General features: G+C 50.0%; 1 protein-coding gene across 3 annotated transcripts in view; it reads left to right on the top strand.

The window, feature by feature from the left end:
* DYNC2H1 (dynein cytoplasmic 2 heavy chain 1) overlaps window positions 1-25,204 on the top strand; it is an 852,364-nt gene that overhangs the window by 229,074 nt on the left and 598,086 nt on the right. For all 3 annotated transcript variants that reach the window (XM_075337457.1, XM_075337458.1, XM_075337455.1), the window contains exons 25-28: window positions 66-236; window positions 2,116-2,498; window positions 14,739-14,871; window positions 14,954-15,071. In XM_075337457.1, the coding sequence (XP_075193572.1) occupies window positions 66-236; window positions 2,116-2,498; window positions 14,739-14,871; window positions 14,954-15,071 (805 nt within the window). The remainder of the gene's footprint in view (window positions 1-65; window positions 237-2,115; window positions 2,499-14,738; window positions 14,872-14,953; window positions 15,072-25,204) is intronic.

Below are 25,204 nucleotides of genomic sequence, written 5' to 3'. Positions count from 1 at the left end.
AATATATATGTTTGGGGCATCAATGTGACACATGACATTTATAAATCTCTGTATATTAATTTTAGATGGTGGTCCCTGTGCTTAAGTATGTACGTGGCGAGCACCTATCACAGGATCACTGGCTGGACCTCTTCAGGCTTCTCGGACTCCCCAAGGGAACCACCTTAGAGAAGTTGCTGTTTGGAGATCTGCTGAAAGTTACTGATGTCATAATATCCAAAGCTTCAGAACTTAAAGTAAGTCTCCTTAATCATTGAGACGTAATACTTTTATTCAGGTATCGTCTACGCTGAGCTAATCAGTCTCTAAGCTGAGAAAGATTACAGGAAGTGCAGGCGGGTATTTGTTTTTCTGCAGGAAGTGGGGGCAAGTCTTTGTCTCTCCACAGAAAGTGGGGATGGGTTTTGTCTCTGCAGGAAACGGGTTGGCCTTTGTTTCTATACAGGAAGTAAAGGCGGGTATTTGTGTCTCTGCAGGACACTTCTCTCTGCAGGAAGTGGGGGCATGTCTGTTTCTCTGCAGGAAGTGGGGGTGAGTCAGTCTTTGCAGGAAGGGAGGGCGAGTCTTTGTCTCTCTACAGGAAATGGGGCGAGTCGTTGTCTCTCTGCAGGAAGTGGGGGTGGGTATTTGTCTCTACAGCAAGTAGAGGTGGTTCTTTGCCTCTCTACAGAAAGAGGGTGTGGGTCTTTGTCTCTACAGGAAGTGGGGGGTATGTCTGTCTCTGCAAGAAATGGGGGTGGGTCTTTGTCTCTCTACAGGAAGTGGGGGGTGGGTCTTTGTCTCTCTACAGGAAGTGGGGGGTGGGTCTTTGTTTCTCTACAGGAAGTGGGGGGTGGTTCTTTGTCTTTCTACAGGAAGTGGGGGTGGGTCTTTGTCTCTCTACAGGAAGTGGGGGGTGGGTCTTTGTCTCTCTACAGGAAGTGGGGGTGGGTCTTTGTCTCTCTACAGGAAGTGGGGGTGGGTCTTTGTCTCTCTACAGGAAGTGGGGGTGGGTCTTTGTTTCTCTACAGGAAGTGGGGCTGGTCTTTGTCTCTCTACAGGAAGTGGGGCTGGTCTTTGTCTCGTTACAGGAAGTGGGACTGGTCTTTGTCTCTCTACAGGAAGTGGGGGTGGTCTTTGTCTCGTTACAGGAAGTGGGGGTGGTCTTTGTCTCATTACAGGAAGTGGGACTGGTCTTTGTCTCTCTACAGGAAGTGGGGGTGGTCTTTGTCTCGTTACAGGAAGTGGGGGTGGTCTTTGTCTCATTACAGGAAGTGGGGCTGGTCTTTGTCTCTCTACAGGAAGTGGGGCTGGTCTTTGTCTCGTTACAGGAAGTGGGACTGGTCTTTGTCTCGCTACAGGAAGTGGGGGTGGTCTTTGTCTCGTTACAGGAAGTGGGGGTGGGTCTTTGTCTCTACAGGAAGTGGGGGTGGGTCTTTGTCTCTATCTTGTGCTGGTTAGGACAGTGACTTTTTGGTGAGTTTTTTGCCCCATTTGTTCTGTGCTGGGTTTGTGCGCCAGTTTTGAAGGATTTGCTGAAGTAGATTGCACCAGAATCATTGAGGCGTGCGGTGCCTCTTAATGGATTTAGCACATTTTTCAGCTGCCATGTGCTCGATGTACTCCAATCAGAGACTGAATTACATTTATCGCACTTTTGTGGTGTAAATTATGATGAATTTGTCAGCTATGCTTACTCCCATTCAGAGTAAGCCCCACCCATTCTCCCTCCATAGATTTTGGGGAACTGGCATAACATTGACAAAGGACACCAAATGTTTAACACTTGTCAAATAGTTTTACGCAAGAATTCTGGCACAAACTATTTGACAAATTGAGGCCTTGGGGTTTTATTTATTTTCACCGGTTGGGGTGTGTCCTCACTCTAATAGTGCTGACAGTATCAGACTTTCTAAGGTCACACCCCTTTTAGGGAGGAAACGGTAACACCCATTTGTTCAATTATTAATACATTTCTAGGAGTAATAACAGAGAAACTGAACAACGCAAAATTATAAGAAAATATTCTAAGTTTAGAGAGATGACATAATACATGACCAAAAACATTACCGGATCGGCGTTCTAATCTATATAATCTGTTCCTCTATGTTCTGTTTTTCCTATTTTTCTCACTAGGATCTGAACAGCCGCGCCCAGGGTGAAATAACAATCCGAGAAGCTCTCCGGGAATTGGACATCTGGGGGGCCGGCGCCGTCTTTACCCTAACAGATTACGAGGATAGCCAAAAGCGGACAATAAAGTTGATAAAAGACTGGAAGGACATTGTCAATCAAGTGGGAGACAACCGGTGTCTCCTCCAGTCTCTGAAGGACTCACCCTATTACAAGGGGTTTGAGGATAAGGTATCTATTTGGGAGAAGAAACTGGCAGAGTTAGACGAATACCTGCAGAATCTGAACCAGATACAGAGGAAATGGGTATATTTAGAGCCCATCTTCGGCCGTGGTGCCCTTCCCAGAGAGGAGGCTCGCTTTCACAGAGTTGATGAAGACTTCCGGTATGTAGAGTTCTATCATTTTCTTTTTATTAACTTTCTTAAAAAAAAATCTCTGCTCGTTATTGGTGAATGGAAACTTTCACTGTTTATATTCAGAGACTTAGAACCAGTCTAGATCCAGTCCTGCTGACATGACGGCTAGGCTTGTGATAGTGTATCAGAATTTCTTCTGGCACTTCTTCACCAATCCCAAACTCGTCCATCAGATATCAGAAGGTGTTATCCGTCACTGCACAGAACACATTTTCTTCAGACCACTCCATCCAACACTCAGCATTGTGCTTAGTTATATAAAGCTACATACAGTTTTTTTTCCAACAGCATGTGGGTGAGCGTAAAATGTCACTACTGCCATAATATGCTGAATTAACACAAATTGGGCAAAACTTTCCATATTAAGCTTAAATACGAAATTATACCACAAATCTGGGATATGTGACCTCAGATTAACAAAGCTCAATAGAAGAAGAAATAGTGTAACATAATGATTTGATTTAGATATATTAAAATACAAAAAATAGTAATATCAGCAAAGGTGCCTACGTGATTTTGGGGACCCGGAAAAAAAGGGGCCAGCTGTAATGTTGTAAATGGGTATAGACACAAAAAGACATAAACACTAATGCTGCCATATGTGACGATCAGAGGTTGTGGGTTGTATTAATCCCCTAGGCAGGTTAAAGGGGTTATCTGGCTTATTTTTACTTTTTTTTATTATTTCCTTATTGGGCTACATTGAGGCAGGTAAGTAGATAGAGACCACGTACCTGCCCTGCTGTCAGCCCCTCTCCCCAGGCTCAGAGTGGTCATGTGACCGCTCCTGCAGCGATTTTGCTGCTTCCGGTCATTTCATGTCAACATGGGCAGGGCCATGTTGACATGCAAATCTGGAACAGCTTGTTGCCGCCCTGCTGGGCTGTACAGTGCGTGGAGTCCCCGCCCCCTTCTCTGCACCCTACCACACATTCCCCCGCACCCCGTACTCTCCCCACAACCTCCCCCTGCACTGCTGTGGGGTCCGTGACCTGGGGGAGGGGCCTGCCTGCGGCTGCCGTGGTGTCAGCTCCAGCACCGGGCCCCCTGCTCAGGATCACACATTCAAATGTACCGGCATCACAGATGCCGGTATATTTGAAAGCGCTGATGAGAAGGAGCGTTGCGCTTCTCATCACTGTCCCGCTGTCTGTGCTCTCTTTAGCACAGCGGTGACGTCACTACTGTGCTGATATGGCCAGAGCACAGACAGCGTGCGAACGTACAGGAGCGGCGGGGACCGAGGACGGGTGAGTATGTATTCGCTACATGTGTTCCCTATGGGGGTGGGGAGGTCGGTGCAGAGCGCCGTGTGTGTGTGTGTGTGTGTGTGTGTATGTATGCGGTGCAGAGCCCGATGTGTGTATGCGGTGCAGAGCTCGATGTGTGTATGCGCTGCAGAGCCCGATGTGTGTATGCACTGCAGAGCCTGATGTGTGTGTGCGGTGCAGAGACCGATGTGTGTATGCGGTGCAGAGCCTGATGTGTGTATGCGCTGCAGAGCCTGATGTGTGTGTGTGGTGCAGAGCCCGATGTGTGTGTATGGGGTGCAGAGCCCGATGTGTGTATGCGGTGCAGAGCCCGATGTTTGTGTATGCGCTGCAGAGCCTGATGTGTGTGTGCGCTGCAGAGCCTGATGTGTGTTTGCGGTGCAGAGACCTATGTGTGTATGCGGTGCAGAGCCTGATGTGTGTGTGCGGTGCAGAACCCGATGTGTGTGTGTGTGGTGCAGAGCCCGATGTGTGTGTCTGGGGTGCAGAGCCCGATGTGTGTATGCGCTGCAGAGCCCGATGTGTGTGTGCGGTGCAGAGCCCGATGTGTGTGTGCGGTGCAGAGCCCGATGTGTGTGTGCGGTGCAGAGCCCGATGTGTGTGTGCGGTGCAGAGCCCGATGTGTGTGTGCGGTGCAGAGCCCGATGTGTGTGTATGGGGTGCAGAGCCCGATGTGTGTGTATGGGGTGCAGAGCCCGATGTGTGTGTATGGGGTGCAGAGCCCGATGTGTGTGTATGGGGTGCAGAGCCCGATGTGTGTGTATGGGGTGCAGAGCCCGATGTGTGTGTATGGGGTGCAGAGCCCAATGTGTGTGTATGGGGTGCAGAGCCCGATGTGTGTGTGTGCTGCAGAGCCTGATGTGTGTATGCGGTGCAGAGCCCGATGTGTGTGTGCGGTGCAGAGCCAGATGTGTGTGTGTGTGTGTGTGTGGTGCAGAGCCCGATGTGTGTGTATGGGGTGCAGAGCCGGATGTGTGTATGCGCTGCAGAGCCGGATGTGTGTGTGCGGTGCAGAGCCCGATGTGTGTGTGTGTGGTGCAGAGCCCGATGTGTGTGTGCGGTGCAGAGTCCGATGTGGGGTTGTTATTTGCAATGCTGTAGTGATGAGAGGTCAGGTGCTGGGGCAGAATACTGACAGAGAATGTGTGTCTGCAGGGGGCGCTCAGGGGGCGAGGCTGGACAATGGGGTGAGGCTGGACACTGAGGCCGGGCGGTGCCAGTTGTGACTGAGGTTTTGCACAGGAAGTGGTCAGTTTGCTTGTGCTGAATGTAAACAAAGAGCTGCAGAGAATAAAGGGATAATTCAAGAGGAACAAAAGTTAGAAAAAAATAAATAACAATGTAGGGGTGATTTATATGACAATACAGCACAGAATAGCTTAAACTCAAACATTTTTGTTATGTCGGCCAACCCCCTTAACATTGCAACAATTTTTATTTCTTCCGTTCACGGTCTAACAGCAACCATGGTCCTTATGCTCCTCCAGATGATGAATACCACAACCATAGCGTGTGTATCCAGCTCCAGGCAGCATCAATAGTCCTTTTGCTCCTCCAGATGACAGATGTCATGACCATAGCACATGTATCCAGCTCCAAGCGGCATCAATAGTCTTAAGGATTGTTCCTCAATCCAGACGATGGACATAACGACTGTAGCCCATGTATCCAGCTCCAAACACTGTAGTCCATCCATAGGCACCAGGATGTAACTGCAAGAACAGATGCTCGCCCCTCCATGTCACAGCACCAACTACTCATCAAACATGTGTCTCCTCGCTTCTCTACCTCTTTTGGGATCAGCCCTCTGGTTGAGGAGAGGTGATCACATCCCACCCATTGTAAACATTTTTTTTCATATAGCTCCAAGTAGGAAGGAGGGCAGTCTCTGTCCAGTCTGCAGGATTGTGTATCAGGGAGCAGGGCTGTGGAGTCGGTAAGCCAAACCTTCGACTCCGACTCCTCAAATTCTCTTGCACCGACTCCGACTCCGGCTCCGGCTCCGACTCCGACTCCGGCTCCGACTCCGACTCCTACATATATTGCTTATAGTTAGGTGAAAAATTTATTGTAGTACATGAATGTGTGTATGTGAACATCAGACATTTAATAATTTTTATGATACAATAATCAAGATATTTGGATAGAACATAAAATATATTTATTGAAATACAACTTTAGAACACAAAAAACTGTAATAAATTGTAAATATGTAATACACTATGTAATATACAGTAGATTACATATATATCTTGTGTGTGTATATACACTATATATATATATATATATATATATATATATATATATATATATATAAACATATTTACAATTTATTAGTTTTTTGTGTTCTAAAGTTGTATTCCAATAAATATTTTATGTTCTATCCAATTATCTTGATTATTGTATCATAAAAACAATTAAATGTCTGATGTTCACATTGTACTACAATAAATTTATCACTTAAATATAAGCATTATACTAAATGTTATTATTTAGTAAAATATTCAGCACATTCTGCATTGCACGACTGTCCCCAATTTATTATATATTTTAGGAGTCGGAGTCGGTGCATTTTATACCGACTCCGACTCCGACTCCACCAAAATGAGCTCCGACTCCGACTCCACGACTCCGACTCCGACTCCACAGCCCTGTCAGGGAGGCCTCCTGCAGAGGGGAACAACAGATGCACAACCCCCCCCCCACCTGATGCAGGGCAATCATTCCTACTGCAGGTTACATTAGCATACAATGAAGGCCAACTAATGACACGCTGTTACAACCTCTTCCCCTTCCAATTGTGTACAGACAAGTGACCTTAAACTGACTAGCAAGCACATCGCTAATAAAAATACACAACGAGATCGACGTAACTAGTGCTCCGTGCTGGAAAAAGTCTAATAGTCTTTCGTTCCTGGTCAGCTCTTCACACCATGTATTTGTTGACTGCTGTCATTATAGATATCTTATTAGTGAAAGTTATGTGTAAGGCTGCTTTCACACATCCGGTTTTTGCAGTGTGGCCCAATCCGGCTCATAAACCTATGCAACGGATGCGGCGGAAAAAACGGATCCGTTGTTTTTCCATGCGGCCCGTTCCTTTCTTGACGGATGCGGCTTGATACTGAGCATGCGCAGTGCAAAAAAACGCATCCGGCGGCCGGATGTGGTTTTTGCCGCATCCGGCATCCATAAGCTTGCACTGTAAATGGCACCGCATCGCGCCAGATCCGTGCCAGGCAACGTTCCATCCGGCCGCTGCATGGGCTAAATATGCCGCATCTGGCAAAAACCGGACGCAACGCAAGGCCATGCGGCACAATACAGCGCTAATGCAAGTCTATGCGTGGAAAAAACGCAACCGGCGGCAAAAAAAAAAACGGTTGCGCTTTTTCTGCAAAGCGCCGTATTGTGCCGCTCAGCAAAAACCGGATGTGTGAAAGCAGCGTAACAAGAACTTGGCACTCCATGCAAGGAAATTAGAATTTATTTTAGCTTCCACTAATAGGCCTTCATCAGAAACATTCCCTGTCTGCATCTGAAATTGTCCTGCAAAGTTGAATGCTGCATGCCACATTTTTTCTTTTACTACAATTTTTTTGGTGAAGGCCTATTGGCCAAAATGTTAATAAATAAAGAAATAAAAATTTGTTTCAAGTGGATGCTAAAATAAATTCTATTTTTTTCTGCATGGAGTGCCAAGTTCTTGTTAAACATAGTCCCTATTTTGTACTTGAGCACCCTAGTTTTCGTTAGCGAGTTCCACGTCACCTATAATTAGTGGAAGTGTTATAACATAATGGTTTAAAGATCTCTATAACCACAAAAATATATACCACAAATGGCTGTAAAAGTATATTGCAATAGTTGTGCGTATCAATATTTATATAAATCTCACAGCATCAAAAGGTTAAATCACCTGCTGGCTATCTATATTGCTCAGGACACAGGAGTTCATGTGTATATTTCAGCTGACACTGGTAAGATAATAAAGATCCCATGAAGCTGAATATAAGTAAAGTGCAGATTATAGTGCAGCAGCATGATCATATAAGGGATCATGATACCTTAAGAAATTCCGATGGTTGCTAATGTGGGGATGTCCCCTGAAAAAGCAGGGCGAAACGCGCGTCGGGGTAGAGGGAGGTGGTACCACATTAGCAGCGATAAGAGTTTTTGCAGGTATCATGATCCCTAATATGATCACTCTGCTGCATCATAAGCTGCACTTCCGTTATATTCAGATTCATGGGATCTGTCTGTGCAATTTAAGTGTTTACATTTTTCTGTGTCTATACCCATTTACAACATTGCAGATGGCCCCTTTTCTTTGTCGCTCCATTGGGAGACCCAGACAATTGGGTGTATAGCTATTGCCTCTGGAGGCCACACAAAGTATTACACTTAAAAGTGTAAGGCCCCTCCCCTTCTGGCTATACACCCCCAGTGGGATCACTGGCTCACCAGTTTTGTGCTTTGTGCGAAGGAGGCAACACATCCACGCATAGCTCCACTTTTTAGTCAGCAGCAGCTGCTGACTATGTCGGATGGAAAAAAAGAGGACACATATAGTGTCCCCAGCATGCTCCCTTCTCACCCCACTGTATGTCGGAGGTGTTTGTAAGGTTGAGGTACCCATTGCGGGTACGGCGGCAGGAGCCCACATGCTGATTCCTTCCCCATCCCTTTTTACAGGGCTCTGGGTGAAGTGGGATTTACCGGTCTCCAGGCACTGAGACCGTGCTCCATCTACAGCCCCTGGAGAAGATGCTGGATGGAGCGGAGTACATCAGGGACATGGCCCTGCTTCCTCAAGGTACTCTGTGTCCCCGTGCATTTGGCGCTCACACCGCAGCATGCTGGGTGTTGTAGTGCGCCGGGGGACATCAGCGCTGCGGCGCCTGTGCCATGGCCTCATTCAGCTTTGCTGAAGCAGGCTCACTTATGGGAATTGGTCGCGCCGGCCGCTGGGACTGCGGCGCGGCTGGCACTTGTAGTGCGCCGGGGACTTCAGCGCGGCCTGCGCTTTTACGGCGGCCGCGCTGATAACTAGAGTCCCCGGCTTTTGCGGCCTGCTTCCGTTCGTTCCCGCCCCCAGACCTGCCAGTCAGGAGAGGGGCGGGACGCTGGCCACTTCCAGGAATCGGTCGCGCCGGCCGCTGGCAGCGGCGCGGCTGGCACTTGTGGTGCGCCGGGGACTTCAGCGCGGCCCGCGCTTTTACGGCGGCCGCGCTGATAACTAGAGTCCCCGGCTTTTGCGGCCTGCTTCCGTTCGTTCCCGCCCCCAGACCTGCCAGTCAGGAGAGGGGCGGGACGCTGGCCACTTCTATGAATCGGTCGCGCCGGCCGCTGGAACTGGGGCGCGGCTGGCACTTGTGGTGCGCCGGGGACTTCAGCGCGGCCCGCGCTTTTACGGCGGCCGCGCTGTTAACTCGAGTCCCCGGCTTCTGGGCCTAGTCTCCCTTCGTTACCGCCCACAGCCCTGACAGTCAGGGTAGGGGCGTGACGCTGCATAGAGCAGAGCTGAGAGCTGGAGTATGTTTTGCATACTCCACCCCTCTCACTGTGTGCACTGTGAATCCGGATTCCCGCACTTTCTCAGGCACGCCCACGGCTTCCTTCTCTACAAGGACACCGGCAGCCATTAGTGTCAGTTTCTGTACGATACAGAGACAAGTGTGGAAGACCCTGGCATTCTGATAGTCACACAATCGCTGTAACAGGCGTTAAGCAGCACCTGTGGTGCTAACCCCACTAGTGCAGAAGTGCACTTATAGATATGCTTGTACTATATACATTGCACTGTTTGGTCGCACGTTGTATATACCCTCCTGGATTATGCGGAGGAGTTATCAGCATATTCTCTGTGTAAAACAAAGGTGCAGAACCACATGTTTTTCTATACAGCTGGTACAGCATGTACGGCTATACGGCCGGCAGGTACATAGACTCCCATTGTATGCACTAATGGCCAGGGGATGAGGACGGTGTCTGCAGTATTTACTGACAGTTTTTCTGAGACTATGGCTATGATACTAGAAGCCTAGCAGTCCGGACATGTCTCTCACAATATGGGCACTGTTGAATCATTGATCCATGGCCCCCCTCAGTGTGAATAACTAACAGCTCTGGGAATGTCACACGCATCCCAGAGTCACGGCTCTGCACGGACGTCAGTCCCAGACAGCCTAAGTAGGCTCGCTATGAGCGGCCTCGGTTTCATCAGGGTCCTAACAGAAGGACTCGCTGTGTAATGAGGCGGAAGTAGCGGCTCAGGATTCTGATCCTGAGACCGCTCTCAATCTGGATACACCTGATTGTGACGCCATAGTAAATAATCTTATAGCGTCCATCTATAGAATGTGGGTTATTTCTCACAGCTCCTCCAGTGGAGGAGTCAGCTTCACGTATTTTTCTGGACCACTCTGCCTTCAGAGAGGCAGTCCAGGAACACCACGCTTATCCAGATATGCGCTTCTCCAAACGGCTTAGGATACACGTTATCCCTGTCCCCTGACTTGGTCAAGGACTGGACCCAATGTCCCGAGCGGCATCCTCCAATCTCCAGGCTTGTAGCTAGATCCATAGTTGCAGTGGGAGATGGAACTGCAAACTCAAAGATGCCACTGACAGACAGATGGATCTCTGGTCGAAAGCCATCTATGAGGCTGTCGGCGCACCGTTGGCTCCGGCATTCTCTCCCTTGGGGCACTCCAACCTATTTCAGCTTGTCTTACACAGATTGACACGGTTACCCGTACATCTGTGCCGCAGGTGGCATCCTTAACCTCTCAAATGTCTGCATTTGTTTCTTACGCGATTCAGGTTGTCCTGGACTCTGCGAACCGTGCGGCGGTAGCCTCCGCTACTCCGTGTTTTTAAGCAGAGCCTGGTCTGCTCGTTAAGTGAATGGAAGGCAGATTCTGCTTCCAAAAAAGGTTGCCTAACCAGTTGCCTTTTTCTGCTGACCGACTGTTTGGTGAGCGTTGGATGTAACCATCAAACAGTCCAGGGGTAAGGATTCATCCTTTCCTCAGCCCGGACACAACAAACCCCAACAGTGCAAGAGGCAGTCGGGGTTTTCGGCCTTTTCGAGGCTCGGGCAGGTCCCATTTTTCCTCGTCCAATGTGGACTCAAAAGGATCAGAGGAGCTAAGATTCTTAGCGGGCTCAGTCTCGCCCAAAAAAGCGACAGTCTGAAAACCCGCTTCCAAGGCGGCTTCCTCATGACTTGCGGCCTCGGTCGGTAGCAGGCTCTCCCGCCTTGGCGATATTTAGCTGCCATAGGTCAATGACCATTGAGTGTGAGACATTCTGTCTCACGGGTGCAGGATAGAGCTCACTTCTCGTCCTCCAACTCGATTCTTCAGAATTTCTCCACCTCCCGGCCGGGCCGCTGCTCTTCTGCAAACAGGGTGCACTCTATAGGCAGAAAGAGTGATGACCCCCGTTCCTCTTCAGGAACAAGGTCACGGTTTTTACCCCAAATTCTTTGCGGTACCTATAACAACGGGCCGTTCCGTCCCGTTCTGGATCTAAAAATGCTCAGCAAGCTCGTGGACACCAGGCGGTTCCGGATGGAATCCCTCCGCCATGTCATCGCCTCAAGGTCCCAAGGATATTTCCTAGCATCATTAGGCATCAAGGATGCTTATCCACACGTGCCGATTGATCCAGAGCACTAGCGTTTCTACGCTTCGTTATAGGAGACGAACACCCTCTGTTCGTAGCTCTACCTTCCGGCTAGCGACAGTCCAACTGGTCTTCGCCAAGGTCAGGGCAGCAGTAGTCACAGTCCTGCACTCTCAGGGTCACTCTGTGGTCCCGTATTTAGACGATCTACTTGTCAAGGCACTCTCTTAGGAAACATGCCAACACTGCCCGAACGTTGCGCTGGAGACTCTCTAGAGTTTTGGGTGGATCATCAACTTTTTAAAGTCAGATCCGACCCCGACCCTATCGATAACATATCTAGGCATAGAGTTTCTTACTCTCTCAGCGATAGTGAAGCTGCCGCTAGACAAACAGCATTCACTACGGGCTGCAAGCTCTTCTTTAAGAACCAGTCGCACACATTGAGACGCCTCATGCACTTCCTACGTAAGATGGTAGCAATGGAGGCAGTTCCTTTCGCGCAGTTTTACTGCGTCCACTACAATGGGACATTCTCCGCCAATGGGACGAGGAATCGACGTCCCTCAACAGAGTCGTCGTTCTTTCTCAGGCGGCCAAGGAATCTCTACGGTGGTGGCTTCTTCTCACCTCTTGGTCAAAAAGAAGGTCCTTCCTATCCCCGTCCTGGGCGATAGTTACGACAGACGCGAGTCTATCAGGGTGGGGAGCAGTTTTTCTCCACTACAGCGCTCAGGGGTACGTGGACTCAGCAAGAGTCCACTCTTCAGATCAATGTTCTTGAACACAGAGCAGTGTATCTTGCCCTACAATCCTTCCAACAGCGGTTGGAAAGCAAGCATATCCGACTTCAGTCGGACAGCTCCACAGCGGTGGCATACATCAACCACCAAGGAAGAACGCGCAACCGGCAAGCCTTCCAGGAAGTCCGGCAGGTTCTGATGTGGGTGGAAGACACGGCATCCACCATATCCACAATTCACATCCCAAGTGTGGAAACTAGGAAGCTGACTTCCTAAGTCGCTGAGGTGTGGCCGAAAGAGTATGGTCTCCTCACCCGGACGGGTTTCAGGAGATCGGGCGCCGCTGACAGAGGCCGGACGTCGATCTAATGGCGTCACGGCACAACAACAATGTGCCAGCTTCATGGCACGGTTTCACAATCATCGAGCTCTGGCGGCAAACGCCTTAGTTCAGCATTGGTCGCAGTTCCAGCTACCTTAGGTGCCACCTCTGGCATTGTTGCCCAGAGTACTGCGCTAGATCAAGACCGACTGCGGCCGCGCCATCCTCGTCGCTACAAATTGGCCGAGGATGTGGTGGTACTCGGTTCTGTGGTGCCTCACGGTAGGCTAACCGGGGGCACTACCAGACCAATCAGACTGGCGGTCTCAAGGGCCATTCTTCCATTTGAATTCTACGGCCCTCAACCGGATGGTGTGGCATTGAGTCCTGGAACCTAGTGTCGTCAGGATTACCTCAGGACGTGGTTGCCACCATGAGACAGGCTAGCATACCAACGTCCGCCAAGATTGACCACAGGACGTGGAAGATGTTCTTATCTCGGTGCTCGGCGCAGGGTGTTTCTCCCTGGCCGGTTGCATCGTCTATGTTTCCTTCCTTCCTGCAATCTAGGTAGGAAAATGGGTTGTCGCTCAGTTCCCTTTAGGGACAAGTCTCAGCGCTAGCTGTATTTTTTCAGAAACGACGACTTCCTCAGGTACGCACGTTCCTACGGGGAGTTTGTCTTCTCAGCACTCCGTACAAGCGGCCGTTAGAGCCCTGAGATCTGAACAAGGTTCTAATTGCTCTCCAGATGCCGCCTTTCGAGCCTTTGAAGGATGTCTCCCTTCCCGTTTTTCACGGGAAGTGGCCTTCTAGTAACGGTCTCGTCTCTTAGGAGAGTTTCCGAGCTAGCAACGCTCTCATACAAACTCCCTTCCTGGTCCTTCACCAGGACAGGGTAGTTCTGCGTCCGGTTCCGGAATTTCTCCCTAAGGTGGTATCCCATTTTCATATCAATCAGGATATCACCTCACCTTCTTTGTGTCCTCGTCCAGTCCATCAATTTCAGAAAGATTTGCATCTGTTGGTTCTGGTGAGAGCACTCAGGTTCTACTTCCCGCATGGCGCTCCTGCGCCACCCGGATGCACTCTTTGTCCTTGTCGCTGGTCGGCGTAAACAGTCGCAAGCTTCCAGATCCACCCTTGCTCGGGGGCTCGAGGAACCAATTCTTGAAACCTACAGTTCTACTGGGCTTCTGGTTCTCTCAAGGCCGAAGGCCCATTCTACCAGAGCCGTGGGTGCATCCTGGGCATTACGGCACCAGGCTACGGCTCAGCAGGTGTGTCAGGCACCCACCTGGTCGAGTCTACTTACTTTTACCAAGCATTATCAGATGCATACCTACGCTTCGGCAGACGCCAGCCTAGGTAGATAAGTCATTCAGGCGGCGGTTGGCCACCTGTAGGAGAGGGCCGTTTGACGGCCCTATCATGAGGTATTCTTTTACCCACCCAGGGATTGCTTTTGGACATCCCAATTGTCTGGGTCTCCCAATGGAGCGACAAAGAAGAAGGGAATTTTGTTTACTTACCGTAAATTCCTTTTCTTCTAGCTCCAATTGGGAGACCCAGCACCCGCCCTGTTTTCTCGGGGTTTTTCTGTTTTTTCGGGTACACATGTTGTTCATGTGGTATGGTTCAGTTCTCCGATGTTTCCTCGGATTGAATTGGTCTTTAAACCAGTTATTGGCTTTCCTCCTTCTTGCTTTGGCACTAAAACTGGTGAGCCAGTGATCCCACTGGGGGTGTATAGCCAGAAGGGGAGGGGCCTTACACTTTTAAGTGTAATACTTTGTGTGGCCTCCAGAGGCAATAGCTATACACCCAATTGTCTGGGTCTCCCAATTGGAGCTAGAAGAAAAGGAATTTACGGTAAGTAAACAAAATTCCCTTCATTTCTGCATCCCCCTTCATGTAGGCACCTTTGCTGACATTACTATATTTTATATTTTAATATATTTAAATAAAATCATTATTTTAAGCCATATCTTCCTCTTGTCTTGATCTTTGTTAATCTGAGGTTACATAACCCGGATTTGTGCTATACCATAATATGCTGTGGATGTTTCTGTTGCATGAACCCTTAGTACGATTGCACTTTTTTTCCCCATAGTAACTATATAATAATCTGCTTAGAAAATCTGTGAATGAATAATTACATTTCTACTTTTATGTACATGAATGCTATTATACATTTTGTGCTAGGACTTTAGTTCCTTTTTATGTTTTTACTCCACAGATCTATAATGGCGGACATTAAAAGGGACAGCAGAGTGACGATGTTAACTTCTCGGGTCGGAATAAGAAACTCCCTGATGACTATCCTCGATCAGCTCCAGCGATGCCAGAAGTCTCTGAATGAGTTCCTGGAGGTACGATGCGGGGATTCATCATTACCATTGTACGTTTCTGTATTTTTTTTTTGATTACTTGTGACATTGTTGTTTTTCCCAGGAGAAACGTTCTGCTTTTCCTCGATTTTACTTCATTGGAGACGATGACTTACTGGAAATACTGGGCCAGTCAACCAATCCAGCAGTGATCCAGTCTCACCTTAAGAAACTTTTTGCTGGTAAAATTATTACAGTCTGTGTTTTTAGGTTTATTTTTTATTGTCACCCTCTTTGCAAATATAACTAAAGAATGTATGTCTGGAACACCAATGGTGTGAACATGGTGCAAGACTCAAAAACATAACTATACAATAGGATAAAGAGTTGCACACAAGTCACAATGTGTAGGGGAATGATGAAAAGCAAAATTGCTATGGAAACACTAGACTGAAAAATACAATGAACTATCTGAAAAAGTGAAAAAACATGAAAAATGAAATATGCATAACTGCTATTCATATTAGGAATATAAGAGATGTTTAGCCATTGTATTGATCAATGCAAAAGAGCCCCAAACCAACGCCAAGGTAATCTCTATTAAATAGAGATTACCTTGGCGTTGGCTTTGGGGCTTTTTAGCATTGATCAATACAATGGCTAAACATCTCTTATATTCCTATTATTCATAGCAGTTATGCATATTCCATTTCTCTGACGCCTCATTGGGGGACACAGGACCATGGTGTTATGCTGCCAATCCATAGGAGGACACTAAGTAGATGCAAAAGCATAGCTCCTCCTCTGCAGTATACACCCCCTGGCCAGGCCAGGCAGCCTCAGTTTTAGCTTAGTGTCTATAGGAGGCACATCTCTGCAGACTACTGCAGCAAGAATTTTTTGTTTTTAGATTGCGACGGTTCCTTCGGGGACCGATTTCCCAAAACCATCAACAGGCAGGAACGCGGAGTATTGCCCTCCCCGTACCACCTCCTGCGACGCTGGATCCTGGGCTGTTACTCACTGGACGACAGGTCTCATGGCACTGATTTTCCAGAGCCCAGAGCAGATGAAAACTTCCTCAGCCCCTCTTGCAGGCTCTGAGTTGATATTCGCTCCGCACCAGCGTGACCAGACTGCCATCTCCACAGGAGTTGAGGTGAAATCATTCCGATTTTTCTAGAGCCCCAGAGCACTCCTCAGTCCCACTGGCAGGCTCTGAGTTGATACACGTTCTATGACCGGGCACAGCAGGCGTCAGAATCTGCACACTGGCTCCCTGACAGGAAACTGGAGCAAAGGTCACACTGACTGGATGCACATGGGCTGTGATTGCAGACACCTGCAGAGCATTCCACCTGTGGCGGGGGGAGGGGACAACTCCCTGGACTAAGTGCACCCACAGCTGCAGTACACTTATAGAGGTTTTTCTGTCCACCATTGTTGTACAGGGCTGGAGGGGGGAAGGGGAGTCCCTTCCCACCATTTTTTTGTTTATTATATTTTCTCATGCCTTCTTGTCAGAGCTAGGCCCTGCCCCCTACGACACTCGATAAGCCACGCTCCCTCAAGAAAGCGCGCATAACCCTCCTCACACAGGATCTGCAGAGCATTGCTGCAGAGCATTGCTCCCTCTTGTTGTGATCAGAGCCTGTGGGCGTCTCTCAGAGCTGGCTTCCTCCTTCCCACAGGAACTGTGACGCAGAAGGGGGAAGGGGTCATAAGGGTTCCGGATGAGTTATAGCCTCACTTGCATATTAACTCTGCAGAGCATTGCTCCCTCATTACAATCAGAGTTTGTGGCTCATCAGCCAGGGGCTGCAGTCCTGTAAGTCTTCCTTCTGTAAGTCCGGTGCCTTTGTAGTTCCCCCCCCCCCCCCGCCACCACCGCAGCAACCGCTGCCGGCCCAGAGCCTACGGCTCCCAGTCCCCCAGAATGGGCACAGTTCCCAGAACCTGGTGCTGACTATGCAACATCGTCCTACACCCCTCGGGGCCCCTGGACAGAACGCAGCCTACTGACACCTCTATAGAGGGTCCGTCTGATAAGAATCAGCCCTCTGCTTCACCGGTTGCAGATCAGAAAAAGGGCATGACCCCCATGGTTCTCCCTCTGGGGTACACAGATGGGGTTCTCCCACATGTTCCGCGGTCTCTGAGGAGCCGGAGGAAGGGGAATGATGTTTGTACCGGGATGATTCCTTGGTTTCAACCTCCCCGAGCGATCAAGCTGCAATGAACTCCCTTATTGCAGCAATCCACCAAAACTCTGCATGTGGAAGATCTCCCATCCACTACTACTGACCCTGCGGTCTCCTTTTTTTTTTTTTTAAACTTTGAATTTTTATTGAGATTTTCAATTTACGTTTTTCATACATAAAATAAAACATAAAATTCACAATTCTTATCGAACCTAGACAAACAATGACAGGACAGGTGAGGAGGGTTAGGAGGGGAGAGGAGAAATAGGAGGGAAGAGGGAAGGGTTTCAAGAGTCCATGCTCCTTCCATAGGACCCATAGGCCTCAGTCTCACAGATCCTCCTGTCCCGCAAAGTAGTCCCATGGTGCCCACACGGCCTGGAAGCGGTCAACTGTGTCATGCAATAGTGCCGTGAGATGTTCCATGCGTCTAACGTCCAGTAATCTATACTTGAGGCTCTGGAGTGAGGGTGTCCCTGGCTGCCTCCAATTCTTTGCAATTAAGCATCTGGCTGCCGTAAGGATGTGGGACAAAAGCTTAGAGGCCGTTTTTCCCAATCCCCCATTCCCAAGACCCAGAACATAGATCAGGGGATCAAGATCAACCTCTATATATAGTACTTTATGGATCAACCCTCTAACCCGCTCCCAGAAGGGGACTATCCCTGGACAGGACCAGAATATGTGCAGAATGGTGCCCCTGCCTCCCCCGCATCTCCAGCAACAAGCCGGTATGGAGGGGTCTATGCCATGAAGGAAATCTGGAGTGTGGTACCAAAATAGCAAAATTTTATAGATATTTTCCTTATATAGTGTGCATATTGACGTCTTGGCGGCGTTTCCCCAGATTGCTGCCCATTCCTGAGGAAGTATCCGCCTTCCCAATAGAGACTCCCATTTCCGCATGTATGGAAAAGACCCCTCGGGCCCCTCCCGTGACTCAGAAAGCAAAATGTAAATTTCCGAAATTAGTCCCTTAGTATCAGTGCCCCTTCTGCAAATTTTCTCAAAATCTGTGGGAATCGAGGCCCCTGCCCTGCCAAACAAGGAGCCAGCCAAGTCTCTGATCTGCAGATATTGGAAAAACTCTCGATTAGAGAGAGAGAATTTATCTCTAAGGTACTCAAAGGAATGGATCTGCATTGTACTTCCATCTATAATGTCTGCAAATCTGAATAGACCTGCCTTGAGCCAGGGGTGCACCATGTCCGACTCCAGACTGCTTGGGAGCAAGGGTTGGTATATGAAGGACACCAGAGGGGAGCAGGGGGATGCCAAAGGAAATCTTCTAATGCAAAATTCCCAGAGGTCCCTAGTGAACTGCATCGGTCCAAGAAGAGGGGGGGGCGAATGACACTGGGCCGGGGGCCACAGGAGCGCGTTTGGATGTATAGGCGCCAGCCAAAGTTTTTCAATCTCAGTCCACCTGTTGTATGCCCAAAGGGACACCCAACAGGGGATCCTCCTAAGATGGGCCGCCCAATAGTATTTTAGGATGTCCGGGACAGAAAGCCCCCCCCTGTTTCTCCGAGCCATCAACACCTCCCTGGCCACCCTATGACGTTTGTTACACCAAATAAATCTAAGGATAGCCGCCTGAAGGGACTTCAGCTCCTTTATTGGTACCTTAACTGGGAGGGTTTCAAAGAAATATAATAATTTTGGGAGCAAGCTCATTTTAACCGCCGCAATGCGCCCCATCCACGAAAGAGGGAGGGGCAACCACTTGCTCAAAAGAGTTCTCAGCTCTCGGAAAAGGGGGTGGAAGTTAAGGTTATAGAGGGAATCATAAGTAGATGTGAGGTTAACCCCCAGGTACTTGACCGCATCTGTCTTCCAACGAAACTTAAAATTCAAACGCAGGTAATCCAGGGCCACCGGGTCGAGATTCAAGGGCATTGCCTCCGTTTTGCTAGAGTTGATCTTATACCCCGAAAGGCTCCCGTACCTACCCAAGGTGCACATTAAAATTGGAAGGGACACATGGATGTTAGTAAGTGTAATGAGCACATCGTCGGCAAAAAGTGAGATTTTAAACGGTTTATTCCTGACCAGGACCCCCGAGATGTCTGGGTTGCTCCTGACCGAGGCCGCGAGGGGCTCTATGCATAGTGCAAAAAGGAGGGGGGACAGGGGGCACCCCTGCCTGGTGCCATTGGAGATGAGAAAAGGCTTAGAGATGTGGAGGGGGAGTTTGATAGAGGCCGTAGGAGCGCTATACAGGGACTTCAAGGCCCGCATAAAGCCACCCGAGATCCCAAAGACCTCCATTGTCTTGAAGAGAAAAGGCCACGCAAGGCGGTCAAAAGCCTTCTCTGCATCTAGACTCAACACCAACGCCTGTTGCTTCGTCCGATTTGCCACATCCACCAGGTCTATGACCTTCCTGGTGTTGTCCCCCCCCTGACGGCAAGGGACAAAACCCACCTGGTCTTTATACACGAGTTGGGGCAACCATCGATTAAGCCTGGCCGCCAAGAGCTTGGTGAACATCTTCAAATCGGAGTTCAAAAGGGCTATTGGTCTATAATTAGCACAGTCCAATGGGTCCCTGGGTGGCTTGGGCAGGAGGATTAAATGGGAGTGTAGCATGGATGGAGGGATAGGGTCACCCTGAAGGAAAGAGTTAAACAAGGCGGCCATGTGTGGGAGGAGCTCCGCCGCAAACACCTTGTAATAAAAATAAGTAAAGCCGTCCGGGCCCGGTGACTTCCCGCCAGGCAGGGCTTCCAGAACTTGCTCCAGTTCCTCTGTAGTAATCTCTTCATTCAAAGCCGCGGCTGCTCCGCAAGGCAGTGAAGGGAGCTCAAGGGCCGAAAAATAGTCCCCAAGTGCCCCAGCCCCGCGCGAAGCCATGCCCGGGGGAACCGGAAGGTTATAAAGCTTGTTGTAGTAATTGAAAAAAATGTCAGCTATTGAAGCGGGGTGATAGTGGATAGTGCCCTTTTCGTCGCGCAGAGCCTGAGGGCATGAGGATGTAGCGCGCTCCTTAAGCTGCCTGGCGAGTAAGGTATGAGCCTTATTACTCCTTTCATAGTATCTTTGTTTAGAAAAGGTTAGCAATTTTTCTGCTCTGCCAATTGCCAAGTCTCTCAACTTTTCCCTAAGGCTGATGACTCTCCTAAGAATAGTCAGTGATGGGGCAGCCGCCAGTCTCCCCTCCTGTAGCTTAAGATGGGCCGTTATAGAGTCCCGCTGGCTTGTGGCATTCTTTTTAGCCCTGGCGCCCTCTCTAATGCATAGTCCCCTCATCACTGCCTTGTGAGCTTCCCAGAGTGTTGCCGGCGACGTGACCGTGCCCGTGTTCAACTGAAAGAATTCGACCAGTTGCTTATTTAAAAAGGCCCTAGTGTCGGGATTTTTGATCAGAGATTCATTAAGGCGCCAATGCTGAGGCCTAGGTCGAGGACCATCTTTCTTGAAGTCCATTATGAGTGGGGAATGGTCTGACCACGTAATGGATCCCATTTCCACCCTCTCAAGACGCCCCAGCAGCTGTGAGTCAATGAAAAAATAGTCTATTCTGGTGTGCGTCTGATGCGGATGCGAGTAGAAGGAAAAGGCCTTCTCTCCCGGGTGGTCCACCCTCCAAGCGTCGTATAAAGCCCCTGATCTAATGAGCCTACGAAAGTCCCGGGACAAATTTTTCAAAGCACCCGATGGAGGGTGTCCACCCACAGAGAGTCTGTCGGCCACCTCCGAAAAAGGGATGTTAAAGTCTCCCCCCAACACCGTAGAGGCCGGTGCCAGTCCGCCTATCAGATCGAGTATTTTCTTAAGAAAGCGTATCTGCCCTTCATTAGGTGCATAAATGTTGGCCATTATGTGCGGGGATCCCCCCAGTTGGCCCTCCAGAATCCCATATCTACCCTCTGGATCGCAGTGAGAACCCGTAATTTGTAGAGGACAACTGGAGGATATTAAAATAGCAACTCCCCCCCTCTTGGAGCCCGAGTAAGCCGAGTAATGGATGGGAAAGCGGTGGGACGCAAATTTGAAAGTGTTTGATTCCACAAAATGTGTTTCTTGGATAAAGGCTATGTCTGCACCTGATGTTTTCAGTTCCTGTAGCAGCAATTTCCTCTTACGGGGTGAATTCAGACCTTTTACGTTAAGAGAGATAATGCGGGTCATATCTAAAACTTAGAAGTAAGAAAAAGCTAATGGCACACCTATACCGTCGGGGGCATGACTTCCCCTGTGAAGCCGGCCAGAGGAGATGGTCCATACGACAAAGGGCCGCAGCTCCCAGGGACTCTAGAAGGGGTGGTACCTGAAAGGACACATAAGGAAAAAACATCGGGGAGGGGGGAAGACAAGGACAAACATAGAAATGAACATGAATTAAGAACATTAACCAAAATGCATAAACCTTAGGCATAGATTCCCGGGGGGTCAACCCGGAAGGGAGAGACCTAGAGGGAGGTTCCCCAACCCGTCTGAGCTAAGAGAGCCACCCACCTCACTCCCCAGTAGCTCTCCCACGGGGGTCAGTCCAGTGGGCACGGGCCCGTGCCAAAAGGAAACAAGAGAAAAAAAAACAAAACAAAAAACCTCAACCACTAACTCCAAGTAAGGGGACCGGGCTCCCGCCAACCCCCCTACCACCCACGGCATCATTGTGGCTACAGCCCCCCCCCTTATGCAGCTCAACAGACCCAGAGGTCCGCAGATGACACAATGGACAGTCAGAGGCTTGCTGTAGAGAGAGTCACAGTATCACAAAGCATGCTCAGCCACTGGAACTCAGAGGGTATAAGAAATAGGCACCAACCAGGTTAAGAAGTGTCCTCAACGGTGAGCCGGGGAGGGGGGCGACCCGCGGCCCCTACCTCCTCTCCCCCCCAAAGCCCCACGCCCTCCACCCCTCACCTTGGACCACACGGGAGGGGGCGGCCCTTCCAACCTTTGCAAGTCCCAATCTGGGATACAGACCGCTGGAATGTCCAGTGCTTCACAGAACAGAGTGGTATCTGCTGGAGTGCGAAGGGTCGCCGATTTACCCCCTCTGCGCGCTGTTAGAGCAAACGGGTAACCCCAGCGGTATGGAACCTGGTGCTCCTTCAGGCTCGTGAGGAGGGGTTTGAGGTGCCGCCTTTTCTGGAGTGTGATGCGAGAAAGATCCGGGAAAAGCTGGATTTCCTTGCCATTGAACACAGGTGCCGTGCGCCTCATTCTAGCCTTAGCCATGATCAGTTCTTTGGTGGAGAAGTCGTGAATGCAACAAATGATGTCCCGGGGTTGGGTGGATAAATTCTTCGGCTGTAAAGCCCTGTGTGCCCTGTCCAGCTTGATGATGTTAGAAGGGGGAGCGTCCAACACTTCATTAAAGATGGATTGTAGTATGGAGTTTGTGTCCTCGGGCCCATCTGACTCTGGGACCCCCCTCACACGGACATTGCAACGGCGTCCTCTGTTGTCGAGATCCTCTATGTGAGACTGCATATCCTCCATTATTTTTTGTTGCGATGTTGCCAGTTTGTGTAATTCTGATACATGGGATCTGGTGATGTCATGCTCTTCCTCCAGGGATTCAATTCTGCTAGACAATTGCTGCAAATCTCTCCTCACTTCAGCTATTTCTGACCTGCAAGTTGCTTTAACCTCACGTATGAGGCATTGAAAGTCCTCTTTAGAAGGAAGTTTACTTATGAAATCATGCATGTCCTTATAGAAGGTGTCTGGCCCTTTAAGGTGAGCACCTGCAGTAATAGACACTGGAGTTTTAGTCTGGTGCTGGGGAAGCTGGGAAGGTTGATCTCCACACCGAGGCCCAGAGGGGGGAAGCAGGCTGCTCTGTTCCCTGATATTACCAGCTGTGGCTGCAGTCCCTTCTCCCGGCAGTGGGGAGGGCTGCCCCCCGACCTCCACCTTATCTCCCACAGCCACTATGTGCTCCTGGGCCTGCTGCTGCTGTGCCTGAGGATCCGATGCAGTGCAGGGCTGCTGAGCCAAGGCATTCCCTGTTGGAACTGCTGCAGAGATTCCTCCACTTTCCCCTGTGTCCCCGCTCACCCACTCCTCCTTCTCTTGCTGCTTAGCAGGCCGGGCCAGTGCCTCTATTTCCCCTCCATGCTCCTGGAAAGATGGCGTCCGGGCCTCCCCTGGACCCTGTTCCAGGCCCAAGAAAGTATCCAGCGCCGTGGTGTGCAGCGGGGGGGCCACCGATGCCTGCTGCGATGGTTTAATCCTCCGTGGTCCCATCCTGAGAGCCGGTGAGTAGGTTTGTGCTTATGATAAGTGCTGATTTAGCTGAGGGTCAACAGGAGCTCCTCTTCCCCACGTCCACTCAGCTCAGCATCCTGGACACGCCCCGCGGTCTCCTTTTAAAAGGGTGAAGAAACCTCGAAAAAAAAAAAAAAAAAAAGAGCTTTTTGACGCCGCTTCGGTATCCGTAAACTCATGGAGTCCCGTTACCCCTTTGGCTTAGCTGTCTCTAAGGGCTGGCCTGATCCGGCCTCGGTGGACCCTCACCCGGCTTCTGCCTGCCTGAAAGACCCTCCTGTCTTTTACTTGATGGATGCTCCTTCAAGGACCCGACAGACAGACAAGTGGAGCAGCTCGATCGCTCTGTCTCGAGGCCGCGGGTCCCTCTCCCCTTCCGTGTGGGTCGCACAGGCACCAGGACTACCAGTTTTCCTCAGACCCTCACAGAAGTAACAGTTCACATTGCTGCGGCGGCAGAGTACCTCATGCAGGCCTCCCTCGGCGCTGCTACCTGCGCAGTTATTTCCGCCTCAAATACCATAGCCATCCGTAAGGCCCTCTGGTTCCGATAATGGAGAGTGGACTCGGTCTCTAAGAAGCCTCTCACAGTACTCCTTTTCAGACCGATGGTTTGCCGATCATCTGGACAGGCTCTTTTTTTGTCTGACGCCACGGGAGGAAAAGAGTACCTCCCTCCCCCAACTCTAGCCCAGGATGTTTTTTTTTTTGTTGTTTTTTTTTAGACTAGACACGCAGGGCCCGACCTTCTCAGCCCTCCCTGAGTCCACCTCGTACTGGCAGTCTAGACAAAGACCGAGAAGTCTCGTCCCTCTCCATCTGGGCCGCCGCCTCAGACCACAAATGGGTGAACTTGTGTCTTCCGGTTACCACATTGAATTCTGGACCCCGATCCCCTGGTCAGCCTTTTCTCTCAAACCCCCCCAAACGCTCCAAAACACCACAAGGCCTTCTCCTCAGCAATCCACTCCCTCCAAACGGCGGGGGTGATGGTACCTGTTCCGCACGGCGAGAGGTTCAAGGCGCTTCCAACCTATCGTGGTCGCCAAAAAAAAAAAAAAAGGATGGGTCAGTTCATCCCATCCTGGACCTCTAACACCTGAGCAAAGATGTGCACGTAAGGTGATTCAGAATGGACTTCCTAGGGTCCATTATTACCTTTATGGTCGAAGGAGAATTCCTTGCCTCCCTAGCTTCAGGGACGCGTACCTGCACATACCCATCGCTCCAGCTCACCAAAGTTCCTCCGCTTCGCGGTTCAGGACTTCTTTTTTTCATTTGTGGCCCTACCCTCAGCTCTGCCACAGCACCAAGGGTCTTAACTAAGGTCATGGCGGCCGCCATGAGTGCCCTTCACGCCAGGAGAGTGGCTGTTCTGCCTTGCTTGGATGACCTCCTCATCAAGGGCTCAACCAGCGTGCAGATCTCTGTGGGCACCCTATCCCGCTTAGGGCGGCTTCTGATTCCAGTCAAATCATCCCCGGTCGCGTCAAAATCAGTCACCTCCCTGGGCATGTCCCTGGACACTCTTCGGGGCTTGATATTTCTCCCTCAAGTCAAGGTGACTGCTCTACAACAAGCGGTACACTGCCCTCTACATACTCCTGTCACTTCATACGATTCAGTATGAGAGTGCTAGGTAGGATAGCAGCGGCTATAGAGGCAGTGCTGCTCGCTTAGCCACACCACCGCCCACTGCAGCTTGCGCTTCTAACTGCCTGGGACAAGAGCCCCTTTTCCTTGGACAAACTTTTCACCTGACACCTTCAGTCAGGTATGCGCTTTACTCGTGGCTTCAGTCCTCTTCCATATCGAGAAGGAGTTTTTCTCCCCCAAATGGACTGGCTACTCCTGACCACGGATGCCAGCCTCTTAGTCTGGGGAGCAGCGTACTGGCTCCACACTGCTTCGGGACGTTGGACACCCCAGGAGTCTTCCCTTCCCAGAAA

Source organism: Anomaloglossus baeobatrachus, chromosome 2, assembly GCF_048569485.1.
Source record: "Anomaloglossus baeobatrachus isolate aAnoBae1 chromosome 2, aAnoBae1.hap1, whole genome shotgun sequence".
In the NCBI taxonomy this organism is placed as follows: domain Eukaryota; kingdom Metazoa; phylum Chordata; class Amphibia; order Anura; family Aromobatidae; genus Anomaloglossus; species Anomaloglossus baeobatrachus.
The sequence above is the reverse complement of the archived record's forward strand: the minus strand, read 5'-3'. Positions and strand labels throughout refer to the sequence as shown.